The sequence below is a fragment of the Haemorhous mexicanus genome, chromosome 3 (genome assembly GCF_027477595.1).
Source record: "Haemorhous mexicanus isolate bHaeMex1 chromosome 3, bHaeMex1.pri, whole genome shotgun sequence".
Lineage (NCBI taxonomy): Eukaryota > Metazoa > Chordata > Aves > Passeriformes > Fringillidae > Haemorhous > Haemorhous mexicanus.
In genome coordinates this window covers 56087750-56104411 of record NC_082343.1, presented here as the reverse complement: position 1 = coordinate 56104411, position 16662 = coordinate 56087750, and the positions used below count along the sequence as shown (strand labels likewise).

At 40.2% G+C, this 16662-nt stretch overlaps 1 protein-coding gene across 6 annotated transcripts in view; it reads left to right on the top strand.

The window, feature by feature from the left end:
- The window catches only part of ARID1B (AT-rich interaction domain 1B), a 326525-nt gene that overhangs the window by 289855 nt on the left and 20008 nt on the right, over positions 1 to 16662 (top strand). For all 6 annotated transcript variants that reach the window (XM_059841926.1, XM_059841925.1, XM_059841924.1 and 3 more), the window contains 4 exons: positions 2385 to 2494; positions 3256 to 3414; positions 9364 to 9573; positions 12955 to 13159. In XM_059841926.1, coding sequence (XP_059697909.1) covers positions 2385 to 2494; positions 3256 to 3414; positions 9364 to 9573; positions 12955 to 13159 — 684 coding nt within the window. The remainder of the gene's footprint in view (positions 1 to 2384; positions 2495 to 3255; positions 3415 to 9363; positions 9574 to 12954; positions 13160 to 16662) is intronic.

Below are 16662 nucleotides of genomic sequence, written 5' to 3'. Positions count from 1 at the left end.
CCTCATAGTTATATTTGTATATGCCAAGAAGAAATAGTCAGAAGCCAAAATGAAGTTGTATTTTTACATTTCTAAGCATGACTAGTGGAGTCAGAATGCAGACTGGAGTTGGTAGCCTTTTATACGAGGTGTTAACTTAAACCCCTCTGAAACAGAGATTCCATAAGGGAGTTCTAATGGAAACAGGGCTACCAGAAGTGGACACAACTTTTAAATTCTTTGTAAGAGAAGTATAATGTGCCAACTAGATAAAAGTGAGATACCAGCAGAGGACTTAGCTATGCAGAATTCTGGTGAAGAAGCGTTATCATTAACTTGGCTTTGTTTGACCTCTCTAAAATTGCTTTACAGGGGAAGGGTCAGCTTTGCTTGCTTCAAAGCTAAAACCCAAGACTTCTTTTTTAGCACCTTCACAGCATGAAATGTGTTAACTGTTAAAATGGATTTTGTATAGCAGTCCTCCATCCCAGTTTGAAACCACACTGTGACATTTTTTTGACCATTTTGTACATATATTTTTTTAACTTTCTGAAAGAAAAATAACCATTTTTTAAAATGCAAATTCAAAACTAGGACGTGTTAGGCTGCCATCCTTCACTTGAGAATGGTCACAAGCTGCCCCCGCTCCTCAAGCAGAGTATAAGGGCAAAATGCATACAAATCAGATGCTTAGTGGATGCTGACTTCCCAGTAGCATGTTGACTGGCTGTTTTGTTGAGATTTCACACACATACATAAAAATAACAGCATTTTTAGCTGATTCAAATAGATTTTTCTGTGCAGCTGCATCACTTGTAAAAGGCTTTTTGTTCCAATTCTTGAAGTCTGAAGTATTGCAAGTTTTTTTTTTTTTTTTAAATCTCAATTATGATTTATGTGTTGTGATGACTTTAAGGGCTTGATTGGGCTTCAAATGTGCTTTGAAAAAAACAAGAAAATGTGCCCATGAAAAACACGGGCAGTTCAAAGCTGAATATTGAGCATACAGTTGTAAACTCACATGGCACATGGCTGGGTAGGTTTTTTTGGCAGAGCCAGAGTCTCAACCTGCAGTGATGCTAAAGATATTAGCAAATTAGCACTGCAAAGCTTGCCAGCGTATTCGCTAGAGTCCTGCTCATGCTCTCACTGCTGTAATTAAAACTAATTATTTTCTAAAACATAGTAATACATGAATATGTGCAATAATCATTTTGTAGTGGGCAATCTGTGAAGTATTTTTAAAGCTTCTTTTCCCCCTCCTATCTTTGGCTCGCTGTGCAGTGTGCCTGCTGCCTGGTGCAAGCCAGCACTGTCATTTTGCGAGAGCCACACTACTCTGGTAAAGACAGGGATGCTTTATTGGTTCTTGCATTTTACATGCGGGATTTTTTTTTCTTTTTTATTGTCTTTTAGGCTATCCTGTATTTTTCTTACCTCATATCCTTTGAAAGAAGGGCATGAGGGGGATTAGAAAGAGAGGAAGGGAAGGTAATCCAGTCTTTCACAAATGCTGTGCACATGGTTTTCAGCAGGCAAACAATCACCTGGTGTTTTGCTGCTGTTTTCTGGTTATTTGCGTTGATTCAGTGTCATGGCACCTCCTAGCATCTGCTCTGCCCAGTATTTTCTGTCTATTTGTCTGAATGTTTCTTCTTGCATCTTTCTAGAAATCGAGGAACCAGGAACCCAGCAGCTCTGCAGCAATAATACTATACTTGGCACTTGCATCTTCAAATAAAAAAAACCCCTTAAACTCCTTGCACCCCTGGGAAGCAACTGCATGCCATTATCAGAGAAAGACATTTATGTGTTCGTTATAGTCCCACCTCGTTTTGGCAGGAGGAAGAAGCTGAGTGCTGGTTCTCCAACAGAGCACGGTTTACAGCTTGTAATTCTGTAGTTAAGGCTCACAGTGGCTGAGCCATTCATACTGAAGTCGGTAGGGGCAGGAATTATCTGCTGGACACCAGCCTTAATACAGATGTAATTGGAAAATACAGATTTTTTTCTTGGATTCAGCATGGCAAGGAGAACGTGCATTGTTTTCATTTACGTTTATCTATTGCTAAAGGGAGAGTGCAGTAATTAAAACAGAATTATTTTGTTAAAATGTTGTGGTCAAATGCAGGGACAGTTGAAAAGCACCAGCAGCATGAAGAATGAATTCTATTCTGTTAAGGGATGGTTGTTGTTACATGGTGCTTGTATTCTCTTCCTGTTCCTTCTCCTTTTTTTCCTCACTTGAACTGAAGAGGTTTCCAGGTTTCTGGATGCTAGAGTAACAGGACAGACGTGGGAAAACCTCTCCTCCACGTGGCGCCACAACCATGCAGCAGGAGGCGTGTTTTTTCCTATGGAGCCAAACATAGTCATGCTTAACTGTTTCTCCTGTTTTCGATTAGCACCTATGGGTCTTGCAGATATGATGACACCTGGTGAGTCCAAACTTCCCCTTCCTCTCAAAGCAGATGGCAAAGAAGAAGGAGCCCCCCAACCCGAGAGCAAGTCAAAGGTATTTACCACCTTCCGCACGTGGTGTTGGTTCTGCCCGCAGAAGTCGGCTGTGTTGTCCTTCATCTCCTGGTTTTGGCCTGCCCACTTCTGTTCTTTCCTGCATGCCTTTCCATTCACGTGCAATCTATTTGTTTCTTCTTTTTTGTTGTTTCTTTTTTTTTCTTTTATTTTCTTCATTGTGTGGATCTGAAAGTTACTAGTTCTTACGGCATTTTAACTTGCGGGGGCAAAGCATCCCAAGCCAAAAGTTGCGTGGGCATTTGGCTGTGCCAGGTGGGTGGGAAAGAAGTGTCTTGCCTGGTTTCAATCCTTGCAGCCATTTTTCTCTGCCTTCAGTTATAGCTTCTGTTTTGGCCGCAGCAGCAACATACTTTAATATTTTGCTTTCCTGCCTTATTTGATTAAATAAGGTGAATGGCTTGTTTTTGTTTCTTTCTTTCATTATGGGAAACCCATGCTTAGCATTTCATGTGAGCTTGAAGTAAGCATGGTGGCTTAGTGACTTTAGCCAAGCATCCAGCAAACTTTCCAAATTATACTAATTAACGATGTTGTTTTAATACCTTTTATATATATATATATATATATATATATATATATTTATATATGTGTGTGTTTTCTGTATGTGTCTCTCTGTTTATATATATTTTATATATAAAAATTGGTCGGTCTGTTAAACTGGATGTATATTTTTTTTTGTTTTTAATAAAGTTTGCCCTGCCTTTGTCATATTTTTTTTTTTGTATTCCTCTACCACAGGATAGCTACAGCTCTCAGGGTATTTCTCAGCCCCCAACCCCAGGCAACCTGCCAGTCCCTTCCCCAATGTCCCCAAGCTCTGCTAGCATCTCCTCATTTCATGGAGATGAAAGTGATAGCATTAGCAGCCCAGGCTGGCCAAAGACTCCATCAAGCCCTGTAAGTGGCTCTGGTTATTTTGGTTTTTGTTTATTTTTGTAATTAATTATATTTTAATGCTTGCTTGTTTGCTTTGTAAATTCCTTTACTTTATTATTTATCCACTAAACAGTTTTCTTTCTTTATAACACTGGGTACAAATTCTGCTCTCGGACACATGACTGTAAGTTCCACTGCCTGGCTTCAGTGGGGCCTGAGCATGCTTATCCAAGGGCAAAATTTGTCCCAACAGTACTTTGAAATAAGAAAGAGTAAAATTGTGTGCATCATGCAAGTGTGCTGTCTGGTAAAACAGCAGTTGTTGTGAAGAAAGCATCCTTCCTGTAATGCATCAGCTTCCAAGCATGCCGACTGTGTTGTTAAGAACAATTCTATTTTTGTTCCTGGGCCCAAACTCCTTCACACAACTGACTTCACTCTGGTTGCTGCACTTGTCTTTACTAGGATTATTTAGGGGGAAAAAGAACAAAGGAAAAAAAAACAAAACAAAATGAGAAATCTTCTCCCCTATTGAAACTAATACTCATCAAAAGTTAAATTATAGACTCAGCACCACAAAAAAGTTGCCATTTATAGTTATGAAACATTTTTAATTTTGAATTGTGTATTTGAAAATACAGCCATTAGGCTGTCAAGGCAGAGTCTAAACCAAAATTGTTTCTAATTTGCTTCATTTGGTTATTTTGAAATAACCCAGACTGTGAGCTGAAAAAAGATCCTGATGCATGTACATTTTTAGAAAACTATTTTTCAGATGAGTAATGTTTAATCAGTCTCATACAGGTTATAAAGAAGAACCTGAGAGAGATGTGTGGTGCTAGAACCAAATTTCATCATCTTTCTATCTATATATATGCACACACATAGAAAATCTATATACATATGTAGAAAAGAGAATGGAGACCTAAGATGATATGATCTATGGGGAGCAAATGTCCATCTGGTCATTTTTGCTTTGTTTTGTTTTGTTTTTTTTTAATAATTAGAAATAGATACGTTGTTCCTCTCTTACTTCTTTTTATCAAAAGTAGAAATGATCATAATTTCTCTGTAGAAAAATAATGTAACATATTCTTGTGCAGAATATAAAGGGGGTTTTCCCCAGTGTTGAAGTGCACTTAAATTAGCAATAATTCTTTGATAACAATTTTTACAAAGTGGTATGTTAAAGAGTATGTCTTAGGGCAAACAGGGGAAGGCCAGTCAGAGGGGAAGAGATCTAACCATCCAAAACCCAGACGTTTACAGAATCCCTTGAACAAGGGGCCAGCATGGCATGAAATGCACCACTTATATCTTTGGATATTGATTTGACAGCAACTTTGAGTCTCAGAAGGCAGCTGATGTTACTTGTTCCCACAAGGTCTCATCTTTTTCTTAAAAACATTTGTGAAAGGGTGACACCAAAAATTCTGTTAGTTTTCTTTGTAGTGATGTTTGGGGTATTGCTTGTTTGGGCAGTTTTCTGGAGGAAAGAAGAGTCATTGCACGGGCTCTCTAACACATCAAATGCTTCCTCTGCAACCAAACAAGAATGTATTCCAGAGCTCATTGCATAAACTGCATAGGAAATCCTGGTGTCATCATGAACATACATGGAGATTTTATTTTTTTTTTTCGTGTAAATAAAGTATAGCTTATTGACAGAGTATAACATTGGAAAAAATAAATGAAGAAAGTTTGTGCTTTCAATTTCTTCTGAATGTCCTTCTCTCCAAAAGCTTCAGTTAGACATGGATAAATACAGAGCTTTGGAATGATAGAAAAATAAATGCTGCAAATGAGCTGATTCCTTTTTACCTATGAAGACTAGTGGATTGGATAACTTCATCGACTTCAGCAGCAGCCTGACATAGACTGGAACGATTGATTGCAGGCATTTCGTTACACTTGAAAACAGCCTGAATTGGTTCATTAAATCCCAAAGCTGTTTCATGTGCTACAACTTGTCCATTCCAGTAGAGAATAAAAGCAGGGCTGAATGGTCTCTGATTCACTTCAAGGTATCCCTGTGATCCTACTAAGTGGAGCCTCTCTTTCAGCTGTTTTATGTGGAAGTGAGGCATGAGAAAATGGGGAGAAAGAACTGATGAACGTTAGGTTTTGAGGCTTCCTTGGGTTTGTCAGGAAAAGGACACTTGTGCTCTGCCAGTTTTGCATATAATGTGCATCCCTGACAGTAGTGAGATAGTTCTAAAATTCTTCAGAAGAGACATTTCAAGTGTGGGTGTAAACTATGCAGGGTCACTGCAACATGAGTAAAACAGTAGGGTACAAAACCCCCATAAAATGCTGTTAACTGTCCATAGGTACCCAGGAACATGACAGTGAACACACCTGAACAGTACCACACCTCCCTGCTGCTAGCTGGGAGGGCTCTCCAGAGTCCTTCAGGAGAAAATATTGACAAAGGAAGGTGTCCTCTGCAAGCCTCTGCCAGGGATTGGACTTTGGCAGTTTTAGCTGCCTGTGTATGCACACTCTGTTCTGTAGTAAAAGAGGCCTGTGTAACACGTGTAATATTGGCAAATTCTTCACTGAAGTCAGAGAAGGGAACAGTAGATAATTATATAAATATAGATCCTTAGAGACATGTAGAGAAGCAACTACCCACTGCCTTTCATGTGAAAATAACTCCTACATAAATTTATGTTGCTCTGAAGGATTCTGCAGACTCACCATACAAGGGTGATAATACAGTTTTAATAGTGGGTAGGTGTATTGAGAAGAAAGTATGGGTTTCGACAGATTCAGTATGGGAATTGGCTTTGGTACCCACATACTTTGGTGGAGTTTTTTTAATCACCCATTTAAACACTGCCAGTGGATCATGTGGAAGAGTGCTGGTGATTGCAGGCAGAGTAGGATATAACTAAATCAGTAAATATATGTGCCATAAGCCTGCACTAGCATTCTTCATATTTAACATACTTATCAGAACATACTTAACAAAAGGAAAGGTCGTGATCTGTGTCCTTCCAGCATTGCCTGGGATGTGCTCATTTTAGTTTAAAATTGGATCTTTCTCTTATAAACCCTTGCTCTATAAGGGTTAATATTTAATATTTATAGGTAAATTTAGCCTTCCAGCTGAACCTGCCCATGTGAAACTGAAGTTTGTTTGTGTATAGACTAGCTTGCACACATCTGTCATTTTTATCCATTTACTTTTATAAAAATAGAGAAGAGAAAAAGATCTTTACTCTTGAGGAATAGCATTCTTCCCTCCAGTGCATTCTTCTTAAGTTAACATTTCATTTTAGAAGAAAATTGCACCCATTTTACAAAGCATGACAACCTGAAAGCTCACACAGTAAGAAACACTTCTTACCTTCTGTAAGCTGTGAAAAGTTTTCAGATTATACTGTCATTTTAGAGCTCGCTGCCACACTGCTGAAAAGCAGCATCATTTGAGATGTATAGTAGAAAAATGCAGAAAGAAAAATTCTTAACTGTTTCCCTTCTGCTCTGATTCTGATTTGAAAAAGTGAATCTTAACATGTAAAACCGAAACCCTGAAACTGCTAAATCTGAACTTTCTTAATCATGGTTCACCATAAAAGTGAAATAGAAACTATTTTGTTGCCTCATATGTTAGAATATAAGCACATAGAACATTTTCTGCTGGAATTTCCCACCTTCATTTTTGTAGAGTTCTGGTGCATCTTAAGTGTCAGATTAAAATTGATGCTGGTGAGCAGTAAGTAACTTTGTACTTACTGCAAAAGGTAGTGGAGTAGTTCCAGTTCATTCAGCTGTTCAAGCCTGTGTGATCATGTATCTGGTGCTCACCACAACAACAAATTAGTAGCAATGTGACTTCCCTACTTCCCCCTTTCCACCCACCCAAAAAAAACCTCCCAAACTTTGACAAAGTGCATTTGTTGCTAAGAGTTAAACTGATTTTCTTGAGTACCCAGATATATAGCAAGTGATGCTGTCAGTAAGTTGGTTGCTATTACAGAACCAGTTTGTGCTTTCTTTGCATAATCTGCAGGATTCATGTCAGTGTATTTCCTGCCAGCCACTTAGTATTAATAAAACAAATTTAGCCCTGACTCTCACTTCAGTAGGAGTTGTAACACAACTGAGTCTCGCTGAAGTAAATTCAGGCATGCACCTCATTGCTAAGAAATGTAATCATATATGTCTGTAGGAAGGATTGCTGTGAAGAAGTTACAGAGTCAGCAAGGCAGAAGACTTTAAAGGAGGCTATTTATTCATTAAAATTAATATCCGTTCACTGGAAAGAACAGCAATGGCTCATGGAGCTGCTAGGTCACCCCCCTTGGCTTCATGTTTCTTTTCTCCTGACTCTTTTCCAGTTTTACCAAGTTGCAGCTGATAGCTGGAAGGAGATACAGAGTCTGTCATATTTTCCAGGCTAACATGCAAGATGAATGGTGGCAATGCTTTTGAAATCATTGGCAGTGGGGTTCTACTCTGCTGTATCCCTCTTTCATGGTGTTGAGTGCCAGGCCTCAGCACTGTGTGGGGACATGGACAAAGTGAGTGGTTCTGTAGCATCTGTGAGGTACAGTGAGGATCTTTTTTAGAGATGTTCAACTAGGAATGAGTTTCTGTTTACTTGACAATAGCCTGTCTTCAGTTCAAAGTAAGGAAAAGGCAAAAGAGGGAAAAAGTGATTGACTAGATGAGTTTTAAGAAGTGTCTACTGCAATCAACAACAAAGTTTAGGCTTTTACTATACAGACATAAAGGATATGTTTCCCTTCACATATTTGGCTCCTTTTCCAAAGCTTTATGTCAGTCTTTTTCCCTTGTGTTTAATTCTGAACCACTCCCATCTTCCACTGCTGAGCAAATCAGTTCACTTCCTGCAAGTAGGAGGGTTGTCCTGCTGTAGCAGCAGCCCCTCTCTGCTTTCAGAGCTGAGGCAGCTTGTGTAGGGTCTGTCCACACGTGGCACAGAGCCCAGCTCACAGGGTTACATTGCACAGAAAAGATAGGGTGAGAATTTTTAGCTTGGGTAGCAGCCTCAGTGCTTTCTGCTGTCTCTACATTAAGGAGGAAAAAAAAAGAAAAAAAAAGGGGGTAGAAAAGAGAAAAAGCAGGTTCACTCCCTGCCTTTTTGCCACAGAGGTGGAATTCTGCTCTTGCCACCTCTTCTGCTTTTGCTGGTGGTGTCTCAGCTCTGATTGCTGTCCATCCTTGGTTTTCCCCAGGTCATAGCACACGTTCCCCTTGCAAGGTAGGACAACAGAGATGGATATCATCTGTACTCCAGCAAGGGAGAAGAGTAGTTGCTACTTAAAAGCCTTTTTGGATCAGGCAGCTAATTGGCAGTTCCCAAAGAGTATTGCCACCAATCTCCTTGTACTGTAGGCACTCTTGCTCGTCTTGCTTTTTGGCCACCAGTGGTGTGAAGTAGTAATAAAGCATAACCATTTATGACTCCAGAGAGAGGACTACTTTTCCATGCACTAGTTTGCCATGATTCACACTTTAGGGTATTTTTGTGCAGTTCCTGCTCTGGAGGATCACTTTCAAGTTTTCTAGCTCATCTTTGAGGGTTTGGTTTTAGGAGTTTCTAAACTTGTGTGGGACAAACTTGTTTCTAATTTTACTGAAATAGTTGCTTGCAAAGCACTTTGAGATAAGTTGATGAGAAGCACTCTGTGAGAGCTACCTCTTGTTAAAATGACTCGAGGCAACATCGGAAACTTGCCTTCTGGGATCCAAAGTTCAGATCAGTGAAAGAAATATGAGAATGGGGAGTTTGGGCCCTTTATTTATAAAGCTGACTTTTCTGTATATGGACAGAATGTACTGTTTGTGCCTGAACTAGTAGCCTTCATTCCTGACTGTTGTGTGATAGCTTTAGTTTGTTGGACATCTTCTCTTTTTCAATGTTGTGAGTTTCTTACTTTCTTTTCCCTTCCCCTCCCACCCTTCCCCCAACTCTTTTCTTTTCTTCTTGCAATTTAGAAATCAAGTTCCTCTACCACAACTGGAGAGAAGATCACTAAAGTCTATGAGCTGGGAAATGAGCCGGAGCGCAAGCTGTGGGTGGACCGATACCTGACGTTCATGGAGGAGAGGGGCACGCCTGTGGCCAGCCTGCCAGCTGTGGGCAAGAAGCCCTTGGACCTCTTCAGGCTCTATGTCTGCGTCAAGGAGATTGGAGGTTTAGCACAGGTGAGAAGAACTGGTTAAAAGTGAACCTTCAAAAAGTCAATATTCTTTTTTTCTAGAGTATTCCTGCTGGATACATCATTAGGTTTTCAGCCCAGACAATATTGTTGAAGAAAATGGTTTCATGCTTTGATAGCTGTCTGGAGTTCATTTTGGGCTGCATAATGGCCGTAAAACTTTAAAGTTTGAATCAAGATTGACCATCACTGTAGACAGATGAAATTGTTGCCTTTTCAGGGGAATCTAGTAATGCTGCTGAGAGAAGAAAAATAGGAAAAGGCCACAGGATCAAAATTACGAGCAAGAGGCAGATGATAGAGCTGAAAGGAAAAGGAAATTTTTACGTCCATTTTTCCTACATAGAGATACAGTCTGTAGGACAATTCAATTCATCTCCCCAGAGATACAGACATATTCTTAAAACACACTCCTTCATCCCAAACCTTTAATTCTGTGTCTCTATGTATGTTTTCCTTAGACATGGACTGTGCTCTGTTTGGAAAATGCTTACAAGATATTTTGGGTTGCCTTGCTAACATAATGATTACAAGGAAAAGGTGAATTACCTAAATGAGTTGAAGAAAAATGAAAGCAGGAAGAGCTGAGACTAAAAAAGTCACAGATGGGAGGCAGAAGCTTTCATTTGTGTTCTCACTAGTTAATTTGAAGTTTTGCAAAGGGATGTTGGAAAAATATTCGTGAGTTCTATAGGGTTGTTCACCACAGAGCAAAATGAGGTGTTTCACTGTTTAGCATCTAAAGGGAGAGCAGGAGAAAACAGTCAGTACTTGCAGTCTTAGATTTGGCATTCAAAGTCACCTGTCCTTGCCTGAAGCTTGTACAAAGTATTCCTTGCATCTAGAGGATCCCTGGCTAGACACTAGACACTCTGGTGAAGTGCAGGGATCCATTAGTTTTGTGTTTATGAGAACATTTGTTCAATGCCTTGCAAAATGAGGTCTTAAACATAGCTAACAAGTACATAAATATGCATGTGTAATATTATATAAAATGTAATATTAAAACATACAATTCTCCACTAATTACAAAATCTGAACTCAAAAATATGGCAAACAAATTAGAGTCTCCAAAAAAGAACATATTTTCATAATGTGTGTGGTTAGTTCAAGAAGGGAATATCCAAAATCTATTAGTACCCGTTCCAAAGCTATTTTTAGCAGTGCACCTCACAACACAGGATTTGACCACTGATTTAGATCATTGGCCCTTCAAATCCAGGGATTTTAGCTATTCTTATTATTAAAGGAAGGCAGGGAAACCTAACATAGTTCATTCTGCCAGTTGTTAAATGCTGTATATTGGTAAGAGATGTTATCCTGACATTTTTAGTGATCAGCTCATGCCCCTCAGCATCAACGGATTTGATTACTTTCAGCTCAGAAACTTTATTACAGGTAAATCGTATCATGCAGCTGCTTTGCCTTGTACAGCGTGATTGTGCCCACAGTGTGACTCTTAGCATCAAAAATTGAGCAAGATGGGGGGCAGATGGGATATTCTAGAGAGTTATTCATGTTTGGTTATTATGGAAATTTATTTTATTTTGGGACATTCAGTGTTGATTTTCAGTGACAGACATTATGCTTTGCCAAAGAATAGATGCTGTTCACTTAGACTGATTTTTGAAAGAGCTTCAGTTACAAATGCATGTGCTTTAGTAGTGGTTAAAATTTACACTTAAAATGAGGGCTCCTAGTTTTGCTGGTGAGCCCACATGAATGGTCAGTATGTTTATCTGTTTAGAGCTACTGAGAGGTGCAGAGCTTTGCTTGCTGAGTTTTATTTAAATGCATCTGTGTGATGTTCTCCTAAAAAGCTGTTGCTCCAGCTGCTGCGCTCCACATCTAGTGACTCTGCCCAGAGAGTGGCAGGAGTGGAGCTGTGCAGCAGTGGTGCATATTCTCTGTCTGAGGAGCTGCCATTGATGCCCAACACAAACAGACCAGCTGCTGGCAGTCTTCCTTTAAATGCCAATATACTGGGCATTTAGGCATGAACGTTTCTGTTTGCATTATGCAATGTGTTCATTACGCACCACTTAGCTGTAAGCCAGTGGGCACAAAGAGCTGTGTAACTGGATTTCAGGCCTCAACAAGGGCAGTTAATGAAAATCTGGTCTCCTTTAACTCCTGAGTTCTTGCAGGATGTACCAGAGAAATAAAAACACTTAGCATAACCATGCCAACCTGCTTGCTGTTAATGCCATCCTCAAAAGATCTTTGCTGACTGGCAGCAGTTACAGTGTTATTAAACACTGAGAGAAACTTAAAAAAATGTTTTCTTTGCTGGCACACAGACCAAGGAATAGTATGGCTAATGATAATCTTTCTAGCTATACAAGTTAAGCCAGAGTCATTAAAATATCAGGCCTTAGGGCAAGTAGCAGACAGTCATGGAATCAGAATTGCTATCCACAAAAGATGAGATATCTCAGATGTTAAAAGCCAATTTATTTTGGTGCTGACCCTGCTCCTTGGATCATACCTAGAAATTGCATAACTGGTTGAATGACCTCAAAGGCATCAGGTGTTGGAGCAAAAGCAGTGGCTGCTACGAGTGGTACAGCCGAGTGAGTCAGTGGCATCACCCAGGATGACAAATGAACGTCGCTATTATTACAGATCAGCTGTGTTTGAGGAACTCATGAGCAGAGTCTTTCAATATTCTTAGCCTTACACTGCAGACAAGGCTCACAGTGGAGTGGTGCAGTCAGCATTGTAATACAGAGTATTGCTGGACTAGCCGTGAGTGTTTGAAGTCTGCCTTAATTAATTAAGGGGCCTGGCTTCACTCTGCCTCTCATCTAGCCAGAGGATCATTGATCTGTCCCTGCAAGATGCACTAAAGTGAAAGGAATTGAACCAGGAATTACAGGCTGAACTGTTTGACAGCTGGTGGCTATTCGGGAGAAAAATTTATTTTTCATATCAATGTTCAAACAAATTGCAGAATAACACTGTTAGTGCTTTCTAAATTATATTTTAGAAGCTGCTTTTTAATTAGAGCGGGGTGGGTGTGGGTGGGTGTCAGGGAGGGAGAGAGCGAGCAGGAATTTGCTTGGAGATGGATTGCTAACTGAGGAGCATAGGCCCTGGAAGGCGTAAGACATTTAAAGGATGCACCATGCAGAAGACTCCAGCAGCAAAGCTTTTTATGTAGCTATCAGCAGGTTCCTTAATGGCTTTATAACTGTAAATGCTGTCTGTGCATTACTGCGTGTGGGAGTAATGAGCATTAGTTAAAAGAGGAAAATAAAAAAAAGTAAACCAAGACATTAAGTGCTTTTTTTTTTTCCTTTTTTGTTTCCTGACTTAAACAAAACACTTTGCAGCAAACCAATGATTCTGCCGTTTACTTTGCTAGGTTAACAAAAACAAGAAGTGGCGTGAGCTGGCAACCACCTTGAACGTTGGCACTTCGAGCAGCGCAGCCAGCTCCCTGAAAAAACAATACATTCAGTACCTGTTTGCCTTCGAGTGCAAGATTGAGCGAGGGGAGGAGCCCCCTCCAGAAGTCTTCAGCACTGGAGATACCAAGAAACAACCTAAGATTCAGCCGCCATCTCCTGGTAAGTCAGATAAACTGCAGCCTCTTACACAACCATTTTCTGAGTGCAAGGCATACGAGGTTGTTGCACCCTGTGTATTTATAAGCATGTCTTGATGATGCTGGAAAAACAGGGATAAACCTGTTGTTGGAATCTTTGTTCTCAGACTTGGAGCCGGCTCCTGAGTCAAATCAGAGTTAACTCTGAAGGGCCGCCACAGTTGTGTGTCTGGTTTGTCCTTTCTCAGTCCAACACATAAAGATGTGTGTGCCAGCGTGCCCTTCACACTCAGTGACACAGGCTAATAAAAAGAACAGAGGTCTGCACAGATGTGCTTCTGCTGTGAGACAGGAGCATGCCTTTGCCTAAAGGTCAGGCTCTGGTACCTGCACTTTGCTTGCTGGGACTGAAGCTCCTCTTCAGCACAACTGTTGATCAGCAAGGCTTCATTTGGAGCAGGATGGCAGATGCTGGACTGAGCAGCGTGTCTCAGATGGTTGCTCTGATGCAGCTCGTGTTGAATGTGTGGCAGATGGAGAGCTGAGAGTACAGTGAGTCCTCACTGCCAGACATCCTAGTTTGGAGGCACGCTCTCTGTTCTTTTGTTGCTAATCCTGTGTGTCAGGTAAGTCATAAGGATCACTGTTTTTATCTTCTCATCTGAAAAATTGGAACTGGGGTTACTTTATTTTGGCTGTTCTTTCTTGCATTTACAGTGTGGTGTAAATGAAAACCACTGTTTTCTTTCTAAATTCATGTCACTTCAGATACTCAAGATGTAATAGTCATAGTTGATATTCAAGGTAGGACTATTCTTAAGTGGAAACATTTTAAGTACATATGAGATAGTATTAGTCTAGCTGTTGACTTCTGGACTACCCATGGAAGAGTAAAAAAAATCCTTTAATTATTTTGTATTATTCCTTTTGTTACTAGTTTTTCTGACCAACAAAATAGTTTGACAGAATTTGCAAACTAGTGCCACAGTTACTTACTAGGCGGACCACCATCACTTATTGCCAAGAGAATATAATTTCTGGAAAGTTTACAGGAGTTTCCTGCAGTAGAACACAGTTTTAGGAAAATATTAATTCACTTAATTTCTGCTAGTACAGTTCACTGGCTGAAAATGGGAAGTAGAGAGTCAGAGACCCAAATAGCCCTGCAGACAGTTTGCAATTGCATGACTTCAGTACCCTATCATGGACACTAGAAAATTGCAAAGACCTTTATAATCATATAATAAAGTTCTGGCCTTTCCAAGATTATTGGAAAGATTAGTTCTTTCTCAGTACAGAAAAAGATAACAGTGATAAAAGGCTTAAGTCTTTCTCAGCCTGTTTTATTCAGTGTAAGGATTTGAGGGAATGTTTAGTTAAAGTCTTCCTAACCACATCTCTGTGTAATAGCTTAAAATATTTCCTCCACCTTGTTAAAACTTAGGGTTATAAGGTACCCCAGTGGTGATTGTTTAATGGAGAGGAGATTAGGTTACTTTGCAATTCAAGTTTAGAAGACAGAGAAAAACACTTGGTACTAGAAGTAAAACCCATAGTCCAAATGTTTATCTGTCTGAAATAAGCAGAGTGTCCTGAGTATGCACAGCTGCAAAAAATAATATATGTTGGAGTTGCCCATCACCTCCTGAGAAGACTGGTAAGTGAAGCTGAAGTGGTTAGACTTGCTAAGGACAGTGAAGAATAAATTAATCTGTCTCTAAAAATTAAAGAGTATTAGGCTTTGTTCTCTCCTCTCTTACTTCTCTCTCCAGTACTTCTCTCAGTAGTTGATTTGGGGATGATCACCATAAATCAGCTGAATTTTGAGATGAAGAATTGCTATTTAAATATGTAAACATGAAACAAAGGAATGGAAATGTCAGATGTACCACTTTATAGGGTCCTATTGCATCGCAATGCTATGAATGAAAATGGCAAAGTCCAAGTTTAAATTTATCATAACATTCAAGCAAGCTGTCTTTGAGGAGAACTGAAACTATTTTTCTAAAATAAAAACACAGCAGGACATAGAGACTAGAAAAGGGGGAAGCAAGCAAGGATCTCAAGGTTTGTTTTGTTGGAGAGAAAAGAGCTCGTGTCACTGAATGGGACTGCACTTCTGTACGGAGAAAGGCTTTCCCAGTGTGTATCAGCTTTAGTACATGAAATCCCGCTGAGGTATAGATGCTTCAGAGAGTACAAGCCTGTTCTCTTTAATAGTCAGCTTTTTTTCTTGTTCCTTTTCCTTCAGTATATACCAACATTAACATTTTAGAGGCACAAAAGAAGCAGAGTTGTAGATAATCTGTCACTCTTTGGCATTCAGAGGGAATGGGAGCCCAATACAACAAGAAACAGTAGCCTCCCAAGGTCCTTACTTTAACCATTAGCCACTCTTGTGCAGTTAGCTCAGTGTAGGTAGAGCCACTTAGAAGCCAAATCTATTTGCAGAGAACTAGTTACAGTATTAGGGCTGAAGTTAATCTTACAGGAAAGCAGAGGAATTTGTCTCAGAGGGGAAGGTGCTGTATTTTGTCCAGTTCTAACAAGCTGATGCTATGAAGCAAGTCTTGAGATCTTAAAAGTCAGCTGATATTGATAAAACTTTTAAAATTAAATATTTCAATTGCTCATAAGAATCTATCAGGACTGGCAGCCTTTGTGGCACAGAGAAGGATTCAGTTCGAACATCGTCGTAGTTTCCAGGTAGGTGGTTATGCAAGTTGGTAGCAGGCTGAAGTGCAGCTTAGAGCAAATCCATTCTTGCAGATATCTCACACCCAAGGGGTGGTTATGTGACTGCCTGACAGGTGACCTTCAGAATGCAGGCATAGAGGGAGTGCTAGGGAGCACAGGGAGACAGCCATGGCAAGGAGATTCGTATGGAGGAGCACGGTCAAGAAAAGGATGTGATATGTAAGTCAAATTTATGGGACTTTCAGACAGTGATCTGGGATCATGTGTTTGTCCATTTGCTTGTATATTCAGGATTCTCCCATCACTTCTGTTTTTTACAACATCATTAGTAAGGTGAATGGTACGTAAAGCAGTGTATAATTTAGTGTTATGTGCAGTGAAATTCACAATAGTGTCAGCAATGATAAGTTGAAAAAAGGAGTGAGAGCAGAGCAGCAAAGTGACAGACTGGTTGGCCTTGACTGGCAGAGATTTGCACAGTAGCCAAGGTGTTAGGGTTAGGATTAGCTGCTCATTTCAATTGTACTTACTTCATATCACTGTCAGAGCCTCTTCTGCTGTTTCATAAAGCTCCTGGGGAGGGGTGGGGGCCTGAATGTTTCAGTGTGCCTTGCACTGCTCTGAGGCTGTGCAAGTTGGTGACGTGTTTGTGGTAGGCTGAGGCCTTCACATCAGCTTAAATCTGCCTGGGTCAGGTAATACCATCAGCAGTGAATGCCAGCTCAGATGCCTAATGGCAGACTAACTGTTGGAGGATCCCTCATGGCCTTCTGTCCTGATCACTGGGTCTGTGCCAAGGGCCACGTCACCTGCTGATGATTTTCGCTG